Source organism: Macaca mulatta, chromosome 10, assembly GCF_049350105.2.
Source record: "Macaca mulatta isolate MMU2019108-1 chromosome 10, T2T-MMU8v2.0, whole genome shotgun sequence".
Lineage (NCBI taxonomy): Eukaryota > Metazoa > Chordata > Mammalia > Primates > Cercopithecidae > Macaca > Macaca mulatta.
The window spans coordinates 14,232,300-14,248,228 of NC_133415.1; the positions used below are offsets into that span (position 1 = coordinate 14,232,300).

At 56.1% G+C, this 15,929-nt stretch overlaps 1 protein-coding gene across 3 annotated transcripts in view; it reads right to left on the reverse strand.

Annotated features, from left to right (window-relative positions):
- Positions 1–4,933: 4,933 nt before the first annotated feature.
- CYTH4 (cytohesin 4) overlaps positions 4,934–15,929 on the reverse strand; it is a 32,800-nt gene continuing 21,804 nt past the window's right edge. For 2 of the 3 annotated variants that reach the window (XM_077948180.1, XM_077948179.1), the window contains exons 9-13: positions 10,994–11,105; positions 9,194–9,270; positions 8,731–8,802; positions 8,094–8,248; positions 4,934–6,834 (exon numbers count right to left, since the gene is read on the reverse strand). In XM_077948180.1, coding sequence (XP_077804306.1) covers positions 6,762–6,834; positions 8,094–8,248; positions 8,731–8,802; positions 9,194–9,270; positions 10,994–11,105 — 489 coding nt within the window. In that variant the 3' untranslated portion in view covers positions 4,934–6,761. 3 annotated transcript variants of the gene reach the window in all.

Sequence of the window (15,929 nt, forward strand, 5' to 3'; positions counted from 1 at the left end):
TCCTTCTCCAGGATAAAGCAGCCACGGGGCACAGCTCTTCCAGTCCACAGGGCCACCCAGAGTGACCCCAGTTCCTTGCTGCGCTTGTGCATATGTCTGATATCTAGGGTGATATCAGACATATATCTTGGGGTGCCTGGAGCAGTCCTGGTTTGTGCCTGTTGTCCTGGCGTCCCCTGAAATCCAGATTCTAGCACTCACAGGAAGGGCCTATTATGGATGATGAGTTTGTGGCCGCCCTGACACAGGTTTCAAATCAGATGGCTCTGGTTCCATGCCGGCTCAGGTCCTTCTTGGCTGGGCCAGATCGAGCCTCAGGCCCTTCTCTGTAAATTGAGGATAGTCACGCCTGCTTAGGGAGTGCCGGAAGGTTGGAAGACAGCACGTAGTGGGAGGTGCTGGCCTTAGTGAGTGCTCCATGGTTGGTGGCTTTAGCCATGACATATTGATGCTGGGCATGGTGGGGATGGGCAGGGGTGTCCAGAGCAAACCTGGGTCTTTGTGAGTTACTTTCGAGGGTCACGTGCTGTTAAGAACCCACACACTTGGATTGGAACCCAGGCCTGCAGGTGGACCCCAGGACCCAGGTGCCTGCCAGTATACACCACTGAGCCAAGACTAAATGGCCAAGAAGCCGGAGGGGGTGGAATCGGGTAGACAGGGGAGGGAGGGAGGGGCAAATGAGAGAGGTGGGAGGGGGGAGAGGAGGAGGAGATAAGAGGGTGCGGAAGAGGAGGTGGGAAGGGCTGTCTGCTGAGCCCAAGGCCCTCGTCTAACTCGCAGTTGAAGGTGTCCACGGGGAGGTCCTGCTGCCCCTCTGACACAGTGTGACCTGTTCACCTCTCCTCTTCCCAACTCCTTCCCCCGACCTGCCCTTTGCTGGGCTGTTTTGGGGAATGCTGTCACCTCCCACAAGTCTTAGTCCTGGAGGCCCGTCAAGCCTCTTTCCTCCTGTTGAGCAACCGCTCTGTTCCTCCCTCATCTTCTCCAGCCCCCTATGGCCCACCTAGCCTCCTTAATCCATCCCTTGAGTGGTCGATCTGAGGGGCTATCCCCAGACGGCCTCCAGTAGAGCCTCTCTCCTGCTTTGAACCCTTCCCTGGCTCCCGTCATCGTTCTGGTAAAGTCACCCATGCAGGCTGGCCAGTGTGGCTCCGCTTCCGTTCCATTCCAAGTCCCGCTATTCCAGGCAGGCCTCCTCCAGGCCCACCAAAGAATTCACTGCTTCTCAAATGTGCCAGACTCCTGGGTGGGGTCTCTGTGCTTCGGTCTCCCCAGGCCCCACAGCCCCCCTTTCCCTCATCCTTACTGTCACTCCTCACCGCAAGGTCATTTCTTCCTCCTCTGCTGGCCCTGCCTGCAGACCAGATTCGCCCACGTTTCTCCAGAGCCCAGCGCCCGGCCTGGCACTGTCACGGGAAGAGCTTGTTCTCCCCAGCGAGGCCCTGCGGAGTCTGGCTTTTCTCCTGGAGGGTGGTTGGTGGATCTTGGGCAGAGGAGGCTGTGCTGTCAGGAAGAAGCCGAAATGGATGGGACAACATTGCCAGACAGGGAGGGAGGTGGAGCTGACTCGTGGGGCGGTCCAGAGAGGGTCCGCCACTGGGCCAGGATCACATGGCAGTTGGGGACAAGGTCAGGATTTTGACCCAGATGTGTCTCATTCTCCGGCTTCATTCTTCAGCCATTCTGGGTGCAGTCTGGAGAGTTGGGGGGCATGCAGGTGTGAGTGGCTGGGTCTCTGGTACCCCTCAGAGGCCAGGCTCTCAGGACACTTGGGGTAGGAGGTGGTCCTCCCGGAAGGAGGGGCTGGAGCCTGCCAGTGTCCTGGTGGGAGCAGGCCTGTCTTTGATGCTCACCCTTGCAGACCCCTGGGGAGGGCCTGCGTCATTGCCGAGCCAGCAAACATATTTAGCTCCTTTCATGTCTGTAATAAATCAATTTCTCCAGGTCTTTCACACCTGCCACTCGACTTGGGCTGCCTGCCCCCCTCTCCTGTCCCCCAGCAGCTCTGCGTGCCAGGCCTCAAGATGGAGGGGCTCCTCCTCCCCAGGTACCTGGCAGGGGCCCACTCTGCCTTCTCCAAGCCCCGCTGCCCTGGTCTATTCCAACCCAGAGCCTTCTGTGCCCAGTTAGTCCTCCCTCAGGCTGGGATGTCTCCGTTCAGCAGCCACATTACTGGATGTCCCACTCAGAGCTTCATGCAGCCAGAGCTGCGGCCCCAGAGCTGCAAGGATCCTGCCCTGTGCACGCAGCTCAGTCCCGGCTGGCACCCAGCCTCCCTCAACCTTGCATTCTTTTGACCCACTGGGGCTTGTGTTTGGGGCCCAAGGGAGTTCCAGAAATACCTTGCCTTGACCTGCATCCTTGTCCTGTCTCCTACTGGCCCCACTGGCTGGAAGGCTCAGGCCTCCACTTGGCTTATCTTTCCTAAGCACACCTCTTCCAAGAAGTCTTCCCAGATCTCCCCCACGGCCCCACTGCTCACATGAATCTTTCCCCCTCCAATGGCCCCAACTCCATGTTTTTGTAGCTGCATGAACGCATGCCCACAGTCTGCCTTGTGACAACAATAATAGCAGCACGTAACATCCCAGGAGCTGCCCAACGCTGTTGATAGCGTTTTACATATATTTAATTATTTCCCTTTTATAGATGGGAAACCTGAGGCTCAGAGAGCTTAGGAAACCTGTTTAAGACACAGGGGAGAGGTGAGCCTTCACTATGGCCCTCTGGGTGGCTCTTGCCGTTGCCACCCCCACCCCTGTGCCCTCTCACAGTAATGGCTTTCATGGCACCTGCTCATCTTCCTCCCCTGCCATCCCTCCCAGGGCAGGAGCTGTGTTGCACTGGTGCCTGAGACCCTCAAGAGCCCCTTTTGCATGTGGAAGTCCCCGTTCAAAGTTTTCATCATGGAACTCACCTGGTCCAACCCCTCAGGGAGGAAAATCCCATCTAGAGAGGGTAAGCAACTCGTTCGAGGCCCCACAGCCAGAAAGCAAGAGTACGAGAGTCTCCCAGTGCCAGGTCCGATGCCAGCCCCAGTGGGGTGACTGTGACCAGCACGGGTGGCAGGGAGGCCCATGCTTGTTTGTGTCCATGGGTGTCTACTGGGCTGCTCGAGCCCTTGGGTCCTGGTAGATCAGGTGCCTCCCCCTTTAGGATGTCCAGGCCAGGCCTCTACTCTGGACAGAGATCCCATCCCTGCAAGGGATAGCCGGTCAGTCCTGGGACCCAGTCTGGCTGCAGCGTTGAAACCTCTTATCCACGTGTGGTGGGAGCCCCCTGCTGACCAGAGCAAGGAGCGGCAGAATGGCAGGAAGGTGAGCAGAGACGCCCTGGAGAGACTCAGGGGGCCAGCGAATCAGAGCCCAGCTCTCCACGCTCCTGGCCTGTGATGTGGCCTCTCCAGGTACTCCTGCATCTCCTGGAGACACCAACGTTCTCATAGCCCTCGAGGCCTCTGGACATTTGCACCTGCTGATGCTGAGACCCAGAGGGCCTTTTATCAGTTAACTTCAGGTGAACTAGCAGTTATTATGCACCTATTGTGTGCTGGGCACTGAGCAGGTGCATAGTCTGGCCCACAAGGAGCTCGCAGTTCTGTATGGGGCAGACATGAAGTGAGCTCACTGCATTATCAGGTGTGTGTCCTGTTCCCGGCCTGGCTACCAACACTCGAGCACCCTCCTCAGAGAAGCCTCCCCGGATTGCCCTCTGCCCAGCCCAGCCCAGCCCTCCACTGCCTGCTCTGCCCCCTCTGGAAGAGCATGTGTTCAGGACTGCAGGGATGTGAGTCCTATGCAGGCAAGGATTCTGCCTTGTTGCACCAGTGTCTGGGACAGTGCCTGGCACACAGTAGGTGCTCCACAAACATTTGTGGGATGTACAAATAAATGAAGGTTATTGAATTCAAGCTCCTCTATTACCCGCCAAGTGATCCTTGGAGCAGCAGTGCTTGCACTCCTCCAGCAACAGGGAACATACTACTCACCTCCCATGGCAGCAGGCTCTTTTTCTCTTTCTTTTTTCTTCTCTTCTTTTTTTTTTTTTTTTTTTTGAGACGGAGTCTCGCTCTGTCGCCCAGGCTGGAGTGCAGTGGCATGATCTCGGTTCACTGCAACTTCTGCCTCCCAGGTTCAAGCTATTTTCCTGCCTTGGCCTCCCAAGTAGCTGGGATTACAGGTGTGCACCACCACACCTGGCTAATTTTTTGTATTTTTAGAGTAGGTCTCCCCAGGTTGGCCAGCCTGGTCTCGAACTCCTGACTTCAGGTGATCCACCCGCCTCAGCCTCCTAAAATGCTGGGATTACATGCGTGAGCCACCAAGCCTGGCTCTTTTTTTTTTTTCTTTTGAGATGGAGTCTTGCTCTGTCACCCAGGCTGGAGTACAGTGGCGCCATCTGGGCTCAGTGACACCTCCGCCTGCTAGGTTCAAGCAATTCTCCTGCCTCAGCCTCCTGAGTAGCTGGGATTACAGGCACCCACCACCATACCCTGCTAATTTTTGTATTTTTAGTAGAGACGGGGTTTCACCACGTTGGCCAGGCTGGTCTTGAGCTCCTGATCTCAAGTGATCCTCCCACCTCGGCCTTCCCGAGGTGTTGGGATAACAGGCGTGAGCTACCACGCCTGGCCGGCAGCGGCTCTTTCTATCTTTAGACAGCATTGCCTGCTGGAAAGTTCTTTTGCCTTTCCATGGGCTTGTCAGAACCAGCTTGCCTACCCCTGCTTTGTGGAAGCCCCATTGGCTGTCCAGCCCCTGGTGATGGCTCCTGTGCCAATGTCCCGGGGATGGTGTCCTAGGGCCCTCTGAGTGACCAGCTTCCCTGGCTGGCCCTCCTTTCCTCCACTGGGACAGGGACGGAGGTGGAGGGCCCAGGTGGGGTCAAGGTGGCAGCCGCAGTCACAGAGAGGACAGAGCCCACTCACGAGTTGGATCATGAGTTTTATTCTCTCTTTGGAGTGACTCTCAGAACAGCCATTTACGCCCAGAAAATCCATGATGCCATCCCCTCCATGATGGAGGAAGCTGAGGACCAGAGAGGGGAAGGGAGTCGACTAACGGAGTAGCCAGTGTATCCCAGGGGCAGGACAGAATCTCTGACCCCTGACCCCTAGCCCAGTGCTCCTTCCACCACCCCTGGCTGCTCCTTCATGGACCAATGAGGTGACAGCGGCAGGGCTTAGTTCCCAGGCTGACAAGAATCTGTGGATGTCCTCAAATGTCCCACAAGGTCTCCTCCTGCAGACGCCCAACCCAGACCTTGTTTGGTGCAACATCACTACCCGGTGCTTGCAGACCTCCAGAGACAGGAGTCTCACCACCTTGCAAGGCAGTTACTCCATCCTGACCCTGCGGAAGGTGTGCACATGTGGGGGTGGGTGGGGACGAGGAGAGGCGCCTCGCAAGCTGCGGTTCCTTCTGGGGGAGCCCCCTGTTCCTCGCCTACTCAGGCTGGCAGTGGGGCAGAGGCGACATTTCCTGCTCCCCTGCCAAGGAATTTCCCTCTAGGGGCTCCCCTGCGCCTGTGTGAGGGGGTGAGAAGTGTTTCCTGTTAGTGGACTCCTCCTCCAGGCAGGCCTCCCTGGAGACAGAGCTGGCTGCTCGGGTACTAGAAGTCAGCTCTACTCTGATGATACTGCTGCAGAGGGTCTCGAGATGCTGGGACCTGCCGGTCTGCCCCTTATCACCATGGAACTGCTGGTCAGTGGTCTCAAAGGAAAGCCATGGCCAAAACTCTGCCTCTCCAAGCATGAGTTAGTTCTGTGTTACTTGCTGGCTCAGCCACTGCCTCCAGGCAGCCCTCCTGGTAACCACAGTGCACAAAACTCTCTCTTCTTGGCTTCTTGGATATAGCACCCATCCTGCTTGAGTCCCATCTGTCTGGGATGTTCTCCGTCATTTTCTTGAGGGTCCCACCTGCTCCTCTCCTCAAAATGAACATCCTTGAAGGTGGAGTCTATACTGCTCTTCTCTCCCCAGCAACCTTGAATCCAGGGTCTGCCCTGGCTCCGTAAACAAGGGCTGCCATCTCTAGCTGAAAGCTGGGGCACAGGGCTAGCACGGGCCAAGAGATTTCTAGTCCAAACACTGCAATTTTGCAAGAACTAGAGACTGGGCATGACTTGGCAGAGGGCACACAGCGAGTCAGAGGTGGAGCTGGGACTGAGCTCGTGGGGTCCGGGCTCCTAGGGCAGTGCTCCCGGAGTTCTGTCCTGCGGTCCTGTCCGTGGGTTTGAGCTGTGTGTGTGCTGAGCTCTGCTTAGGCAGAGAGGGTCAAGCCCGACCTGAGGGCAGGGGAGGGGCTGGCAGAGATACCCCTGAAAAGGAAGAGCCTTGCCAGGGAGAAGAAGCACTTAGGGACCCCACAGCTCCTCCTACGTTGGGGCTGACAGCATCTGAGTGCAGAGAGCTCCTTCAGAGCCGAGGACACGGAAGTCCAGAGAGAAGAGAAGATCCAGCATTCTGGGGCTGGCTTTCCTCTGGCTGCTCTCATCACCCCTTCCTGTAGTGCATATAGGGCAGGGGCTTGCAGCTCGGTGCCCAGGCCAGGGGGCCTCATTGCTGGACTCAGCCCGCTGCAGCTCCCACCCACCCTCCTGAGCTCTGCCTTCCCCACTAGAGTCAGCTCAAGGTAACGGGGTAGAGCAGTGATGTCTGTGGCCCAAAAGAGTGTGCTGGGGTGGGAGGTGGACCTCCAGGCACTGCAGGCGATGGGACTCTCAGGATGACCAGACCCCAGTGCTACCTCCAGGAATCTCACTGCTTGCTGGCAATCTTCTTCTTCCGAGTAGAGACCAGGTCATAGAAGGGGACACGGGTGATGCTGGCTCTAGAATGAGAGTGGGAGGAAAGATTTTAGGGCTGGACTGGCCGTCAAGGGGGTCTGGTCTCTCAGGGCTTGTATCAGGGGCATGAGACTCCCAGGGAGGCGTCAGCCTGCTCTGCCACAGGGGAAAGGCCAGATGGCCCCAGCAAGGGCTGTGCCAGCCTTGCTAGCCTAGCTCAGGGTCCCATGGGCAGGGCCAGAGTGGGTGAGGCCTCTGATCAGGAGCCGAGAGCCTTGGGAATTCTATCCCCAAATGTCTCTGGGCCCCTCTCCAGGCTCCCATTGTAGACCTTCGGAAGGTAATGGGAAGAGCTTGGGGTGGAGCTGGCAGACCTGCCTGTTGGACCCTGCTCTGTCCCTGGTTCTGTGGCCTGGGCGGGTCCCTCCCATCTCTGGGCCTCAGTTTCCTCATCTGTAAGAGGGAGGTGAGAATGGGTCTGCCTGGCAGCCTCACAGGCTGTTCTACTACAAGGCCCAGGTGAAAAGAGCCTGCAAGTCCCCGGGACACGGCCCCTGCCCAGCAACCACTTCTGCCTTCCTCTGGCCACCAGGCCTCACCCTCGCCAATGTCTTGGGCTGGCTCAGAGTCAAGCCTTGAGTAGGTTTGCCATCTTGCCCTTTACCAGGTGCATCTTCCTCGTGTCTCTCCTGTTGGTGGCACCACAGAACCAGTCCCTACACTTTGGCTTTCCTCACCCAGCCACCCCTCCCTATTTATCAGTCTATGGCTCCTCAGTGCCCCAGGAGAAACCGAAGCTCTTCACCACAGTGGCTGTGGCTTTGCCATGCTCAGCAGTTTCAGCTCCCATACTGCTTAGCCTCATTTGGACTCCGGGATGCTGTGCAGGTGGCCTGCCTGCTGATTGCCCACACGGGTCCTTTTACCTGGAAGTTTATCTGGAAAGCCCGTCCCTCTACCTCCACCAGGTCCTTCCCAGGCCACTTTGGATAGTGAAGCCAACAAGAGCACTCACCATGTGCCAGGCAAGGGCGGGGCAAGAGTTTTATGTGCAACTCTGCTCTATTCTCCCACCAACCCCATGCAGTGGGTCTCTCCCTTCCCTGTGTCGTGGGGCCTGGCCTGGTCCCGGGCACACAGAAAGTGCCCATGGAATACGGGTGGAAGGAAGGGGTTTGCTGGCCAGAAACAGGAGGGAGAGACTGGAGTTAGCCCACTTTACAGAAAAGGAAGCAAGGCCCAGAAGAAGCAGGGCCTTCTGGAAGGTGATGGAAAGCCATCCCCAGACCTGGGCACTCCTTACCGGATGGCCTCGATCCACTGGTCACGCTCCTCGGCACTGGTGGCTGAGATCCGGTACGACTCGTGCTTGCCCTCCACCACCCTGCCGTCACCATCGGTCTTGCAGGCCTTGATTTTCTGGCCTCGGCAGCTGGGGTTGTAGAGCTCCAGGCAGAACTGTGGAGAGGTGGCCAGGCAGGGGTGGGAAGAGAGGGAGGCTGGGTGAGCTCTCCAGGAGGCTCAGACGCTGGTGTCCCTGATCAGTGTGACAGCCCTATGACAGGCGAAGGGGCAGGAGCTGCTCCTCCCACACTGAGCACTCTCTCTGTGCCAGGCTCTTGAATCTGCCATCCTCCCTAACGTCTCTATGTGACACGTGGGCTCACTGAGGTTCTGAATGGCGTGGTGCTTACGCAGGGCCATCCAGCCAGTCGGGCTGTGTGGGACAACAGGGGACAACCACGTCCTTGGACCGACATTGATCTTTTCCCACTGTCCATGGGCCCAGGAGGGAGAGAAGGCGGCCCTGAGCCATAGGGAAGGTGTGAGGGACACAGCCTGGCTTCCTGGAGAGCCCAGCCTCAGGCCCTCTCCCCACATTCTGTTTAGGAAATTTCCCAGTGACTCCAGCCTCTGAGCCCCCCAGCCTGAACACCTACTGGCTTCTTGGGGTCATCCACCTTCTGCACGGAGAGGTTCTCAAGGGGTATGATTCCCCGTGGCTCCTTGTCCTACAGGGAAAGGGGAAGGAAGGTCAGGGTCAGGAAGTGGAACCCTGAGGCCCAAGGCAGGGCGTGAATGTGTGGGGTTCCCCAGACTCAAAGAGGAGCATGCTCGTCTTCCGAGACTGTCCAGCCACGGGGAGATGGAAGTTAGAAGCAGCACGTGAAGAGCTCTGGCTGGAAGTTAGGAGGCCCAGCTTTAAGCCTGGGCTCTGCCTAGGACCTTGGCCCGTCCCTCCTCAGTGTACCCGTTTTCCCCATCTGTAAAATGGGCGTGGAGGGGAACTGAGTGATCTCAAAGGATCCAAAGCTGTGTTAGTCGACTGCTCAGCGGGCGTTGGGAAGGGAGTCGTGCGGGGAGAGGCGGGGGCAGGGGAAGGCCCAGGGGACCCCTGCTCACAGCGGTGAACTCGAAGTAGTAGAGGCAGTTGTCAGTCAGGATGAACCAGCGCCGTTTCCACGTCTTCACGCGGCCCCCTGCGCAAGGCCAATGTAGCAAGCTGGTCAGTCCTCCTCCTGGGTCACTGACACCTCCCCCAGGGAAGGGCAGGGCCTCGGATGCTTTCCCCTGGACCCCCAGCTGAGTGCCCTAACCCTCATCCACCACACCTTCCCCCACATCTATCCCTTTCTCAGACGAGAACCTTAGTGGCTCCGGTCACCCCCAGGCTTCCCTGGAGCTGCTTGAGCTGGCGTTTGGGTGGCCTCCGTGATCAGGTCCTAGGAATGATCTTCCTGGCTACCATGTTCCATTGCTTCATTCCTTAGCTTGATCCCTGCCTGGCACTGTGCTAGTGCTAAGCATTTCATCCTTCATTTGCCAGGCACTGCTCTAGAGGTTTTAAAAAATATTACTTATTAATCCTCATAACCATGTATGAAGAGAGGACCATTGTTAACGCCATTTTACAGACGAGGAAACAGTCATGGAGAGGTAAAATTGCCTGCCCACGGTTCAGCAGCAGAACTGGGATTCGAACCCCAGTGTCCTAGTACCAGAGCCCAACTCTTGGCCATTTTGCTGCACATTTAACCCTCCCAAAGATCATTCTTCCCATCTTACAGCTACAGAAACTGAGGCTGAAGAACCTGCCCGTCAGCACTTGGGTGAAGGAGCTGGGATTTGGGCCCAGGGCTGTGTGACTCTGAGACCCCCTCTCCCATCTGAGTTGGGATTTATGACATAGAGCTTCTCAGGGGCAGACAGCACGTGGCTGGGGCAGGACAGGAGGCCAAGTGCTCTGGAGGAGGATGGACTGGGGTGTGGTGTGGAGAGTCAGAGGACTCGGGGGCTCCTGGGGGGCACTGGGCAGGACTGGCACAGGGCTTGGTAGACAGGAGGTTCTGGAGGCTCAGCGTTGCTGGAGGTGAGCCAGGTTGAGACCTCTGCTTCAACGTGAGGCATCTGTCCTCACCTGCCCTGGAGGTGCTGTCCCCGGCTGGGCTGTCCCTGCTGGAGAGGCTTCAGGAAGTGTGTGTGGGAGGCAGGGGCAGATAGCCGGGCACTGGGGTTCCCCTGCTGGACTGTGCAGCCACTGTTACTGCAGCACCCACCCCAGCTGCCCTCTGCAGGGTGCAGGTCCTCCCTGCCCCCAGTCAGCTTGAAAGGAGCCTCCCTCTAAGCCACATCCTGTCATCCTTCCTCCCCTCCTTAGGGACACCTAACCCTCTGCCCCCTCAAATCTGCCCCTGGCTGGCTGTGTGGCCTCAGGCAGATCCCTGACTTTACTGTTCGGCTGTAGGGGGGACCAGCCAGCACCTTGCCTGAGCTCAGTAGGTTCTGAACAAATGGTACTTCTTGCTATGACTTCTCTCCCCATTCCTTTGGGGAGAGAGAAACAGAACTGCAGCTGAAGCGTTTGTCAGTGAGTCGGTCTGCCTCTCGCCCGGCTTACAGCTCAGCCCCCTCCACTGGCTCCCTTCATTCTCAGGACAGACGGATGGATGGGGCAGGCAGACGACTGCACTGGGGGCCAGGAGACCTGGAGGCTGTCCAACTCCATCCCCCAGGATGCATGTGAGCCTCGTGTCAGTCGTGTGTCTGTGCGTGCATAAGTGTGCATGCAACGACGTGTGCTCACGCGTGTATCAGTGTGCATGTGACGATGTGTGCCCACGCGTGCACGAGTGTGTGTGTGACAATGTGTGCCCGCGTGTGCGTGAATGTGCATGCGACGACGTGTGTCTGTTGGCCTCTCACCCAGCTTGAGCAGCCAGCCCTCCCGGTCTGGGTTGAAGAAGGTGTGAGTGAGGTCATTGCCGTCGTCCTCAGGGATGGAGAAGGGCTCACTCTTGATGCTGTCGAAGAGGTTCTGCCCCAAGAGAATGGAGAGAAAGACCTGGCTGTGAGTCCGCCTGAGTCCAAGGTCTAGGCCTGGCCTGGCCTGTGTGGCCTTGAGCAGGTCACTCACCTGCAGGCATACTCTTTCCTCACCTGTTAGTTTATTGTGGCCCCCTAGGCTTTTCTTGGTGAGCCCCTCTCTGGTTCCCTTCATTCAGCCCGGGCCTGGCCTTGCCTCCCCGCCACCCTCGTCATGCTTCCCTCTGTGCTACTGCAGGGCAGGTGAGCAGGGCTCAGCCCCTCAAACACATACATATACAAACGTGCATGCTTACACACACACACGTGCACACTCACACACACATGCACACTCACACACACATGCACATGCGAGCACGTTCACACACATGCATGCACACTTATATAAATGTATGCTCACACATACATGCACACTCACACATGCACACACATGCACGCTTACACACATGCACACTTGTATGCATGCACACACATGCGCACACATGCATGCATACTCACACACAAGTGCACACTCACACACATGCATGCATATTCACACGCAAGTGCACACACACACATGCATGCTCACACATATACATGCATACTTACACGTGCGTGCATGCTCTCACACATATATGCACACATATACATGCATGCTCACACATATACATGCATGGTTATGCACACACATACACACATATACATACACACTCACACATACATGTACACACATGCACACTTACACACATACATGCACACTTATATACATGCATGCTCACACACATGCATGCTTGCGCACACATACATGCACTCTTACACATACATGCACGCACACTCACAATATACATGCACACATATATACATGCATGCTCACGCACACATGCATGCTTACACACACAGACACAGACACACACAAACACATGTATTCTCTCTCTGTCTCTGGGGCACAGCAACCTTGGCAAAAGCCATGGGAGGAGGGTCCTCTCTTGCTTAGGTGTAGCAGCAGGGACGTCCCTGAGTTGAGGGGCCACTGAGGAGCCACCAGGGAGGAGGATATAGGCCACTTCATGTTGAGAGGCCCAGCTGAGGGAGAGCCCAGGGTGGGATGCTGGCTGTGACTCTCAGAAACCCCTCTCCTCAGCAGACCTATTCTGGATGGGCCAGGGTAGGGTCTGGGGAGCTCCTAGAAAGCAGACTGCAGTTCTCCATGGAAGCCTTTCAGGCAGTAAGAGCTGGTGACATGTGTGAGAGCAGCCTTATAGAGTAATGAGCTCTTTGTCACTGGAAGTAAGTATGTCACTGGAAGTAAGTAAGCCAGGTCTGCAAGTTCCCTGTGGGCAAGGTGTGGCTGGCTGCTGGCGCCAGATCACCCCGTGTGCTTTGAATCTCCTGCCATGAGATACTGCGTTCTATGAGCAACCTGCCTAGGTTTCCAAGTGTTTGGAGAACCAGTCTAAACTGTCCATTTCTGCATATTAAAAGCAAGCGCAGTGTTGTCTCAGAGGATGAAATCATTTCCTTTCGCTGTGTTTGTGTGTGCTGCTGCTCAGATGTTTCTATTCAGATGCTTTCTTTGAGATTTTAAATGAAAATTCTCCCAAATACTGTCTGATTCTCTCAAAGTTTTAGAAATGGGGCTTGCTGGTTCTTTAAGGTCTTTTCTGACCTCAGAGCTCAGGGGTCCAGAGTCAGGGCTGGGGCTGGGAGTGGCTTCCCTGGGCTCAGTCTGGCTGTGGGGCTATGGGGGTGGGGAAGAGCGGGCACCAGTTTCTCTCTGGGGATCCCCTACATGCATCCCCGGGAATTCCCAGGTGGCACTGGCTGGTTGAACAAGGGCTTGAAACAGGAAGGCCCCATCAACAAAGCTGTCAGCACAGACAGATATTTGCAAGCCCAAGGAGCTCTGCAGGGGGGTACACAGCGGGTCTTGACCGCCACAAAACCCACAGGGGGACCCAGCAGCTTCTGCGGTCACTGTATCAGCCTGTGCATTCTGCCCCCGCAAAGAAAACGGCTGAGTCCACCCACATTTCCTGTCCCCTGTAAACACCAACCTCTTCTGCAAGAAAACGCCCTGCACGCACTGCCGCCAAACCCCTGGGCCCAGCTGTTTTCTCCCAGCTGGGTGGATGTGCAGAAATGCAAGGGCCTCCTCCTTCCAGTGGCCCCGCTGACTCAGTGTCCCTCCACCCCCACCTCCCCAGTTTCCCTCTGGGGTGTCTCTGCTCCTCTCTGTTCTGTTCAGGTCACTCGGCAGTGTTGACACCCACAGGTCCCCAGCCCCAGGCTCCAGGAGGGGGTGAATGACTCACATCTGGCTGATTAGAGCATTTCATTCTGCTAGCCGCGGTTCAGGGAGTTCAGTTCAGGCCCAAGCCAGCCAATAAGCATTAATCCTGGGACTTTAGCTGAAACCGCTGAGGAGGAGGACTGTGAGGGCACAGGAAGGCCAGGCCATCTCTGCCACTCCTGGGCAGAGCTGGTTTAAGAGAGAAATTAACACAGAGGAGGGGGTTGTTGAGAGATGGGGCAACTGGATCAGGCCCTGATGTCACTGGGCATCTGGATCTAGCTGAGCCTGAAGCCAACATTTCTGAAGGCAGATCGATCTCTGATCTTTTCAGTGACATGAATTAAGATTCCCCTAGCTAGGAAGTAACTGGTAGCTGGAAAGCACAGCCAAGTCCTCCATCCCCAAGTCTTGCCTTATGGCCTCTGCAGAGGGATAGGCTCTGAAGTCAGTCATGGGTTCCAATCAGGACTCCAACTATGAGACCTCTGGCCAGCTACCTCTCATGGAGCTCAGTGTCCTCTGCTGTAAACTGGGGATGGGATGACTTAATACGAACATAAAGTACTTAGCACTGTGCCCAGTCCACAGTCCATTCTGACCGAGGGGTCTGGGCAAGGACCCAGGAGGTGCAGGGCTGCCTATGGCAGAAGATGCCCGAAACTGGGAGACTGTTACCCTGTCTGGGCCTCAGTTTCTCCAACTTTGACATCAGAGAGTGGAGTTCTTTGTCCTCTCATCCCCTGTGCCGCCTCCACCATAGCTCCCCCTCCCACAGCCCTCAGGGTGGGTGGTTCCTCTTCTAGCTTTTCTCAAGGCCTGCTGAGTGCCAGGCGCCTGACAGCTTCTCAGAAAACGATATGAAGCCAGCATCATCAGCCCACTTTGCAGATGAGGAAACTGAGGCTCACGTCCAAGGTCACACAGACGTAAGGGCAGAGCTGGGATTTGACCTCCCATCCCTGTGAGTCTGAACACTGTGCCTTTGCCTTGAGCTTCTTGGGAACTCTGCCCCCTGCCCCATCTGGATGGCCAGAGCAAGGTTGGTTCAACCCTCCTGTCCCCCAACTACCACTGTGCACCTCTCCACAGCCTTTCCCAGCTGTGCATCCTTGTGGTCTGTGTACCCTTGGAGTGACCTCTCTGGGTCATATCTATGTAGACTTAATTTTGCAAATTGGGTCACTTAAAAGCATTGTGTGTCCTCCTCACTTAACGGGCCCAAATTGGAGAATCCTTCTGCCAAGTGGTGACCTTGGACTGTCTGAAGGTACTTAAAACTGAATCCTTGCTTCATATATGGGGAAAATGAGGCCTAGGCAGAAGGCAAGAGGATCCCCAAATCCACGCAGCTGCCTGTGTGGGAAGCTTCAGGATTGAGTAGCCACTCCAACTACACCAGGCACTTGGCTGAACACCTTACACTTCTGCACTAATCCTATGAACTGGGGCTCACAGAGGTCAAGCCACTTTCCCAAGGTCACACAACCAGAAAGTGGGGTAGCCGGGGCTGGAGGTGGTTCTGACTCTGGTGCTCTGTTCTTTCCCCTAGTCTGTGTCTGCCTCTCTGGGCTGCCAAAGAGGATAATAAGGGCTTCCTAGGCCTCCTGGGCAGATTTTGTAGCTAAATTGAGATAATAGACCCCAAAGCCTGGTGAGAAGAAACTTACAAGTTCCATACAAATGTGGTGCATTGTTATTAACAAAAGGCTGGAATTGGGAAAAACAGCTAAGGAGGGAGATGCTGAAGAGGGCTCACTGGGAGCTGGAGGCAATAATGTGGCACCTGGGAGAGCGGCAGGACCAGTGCTGGGAGGTAATTAACTCATTCCCTGCCAGACAAGGTGTGCCCGCATAGCACCACGAGGACCCCAGATGAAATGAGTCACCAATGTTCAAATGCCTTTTAAAATGTTTCAGGCATTTTACTAAGTGCTGGGGCTTTTTTCATTATTAATTATTTTTAATAGTGACATAAGCCACAGGCCCTGCTTTAGCTGGGGAGCCATGCAGGGGGCAGGTATTATAGACCTGGCACAGGCTCTGCCCGTAACATTTAAAACAGTTACTCCCCGTGGCAGATATTATTATCCCCACTCTCCTGGCAGAGGGGATAGTGGCTTTGACTCCAGTGAGTCATTGCCCAAGGTCACCTAGCAGGCAAATGGGGAAGAAGGGTATAGACCTGAGCTCCAACCAGCTTTCACGCTCTCATGCTGTGCAGTGGCTCCTCTCTGATGCCCTTTCTCCTCTTGGGACCAAGCAAGAGGTGGGTTAAGGGTGAGGCAGTTCTCAAACACCGAGGGGGCACCGGAATCATTCCAGATCCAGGATCCACCCCAGCCTTGGAGGCAGGAGGTATAGGTATACTCGGTGCCGAGCTGGGACGTGGTGTTCGCGCCCCCTCCGCCCCTCCCCTGCTGGACTCTGACCATGGAGGAGATTGAAGCTCATGGGACTCTGGAGCATCTCCAGTCCTTGAAGTGAACTTGTCCATTCATGTTTCCTAAGCCAGGCTCTGAATCTCTCCTTCCTGTTCTTGTAAAT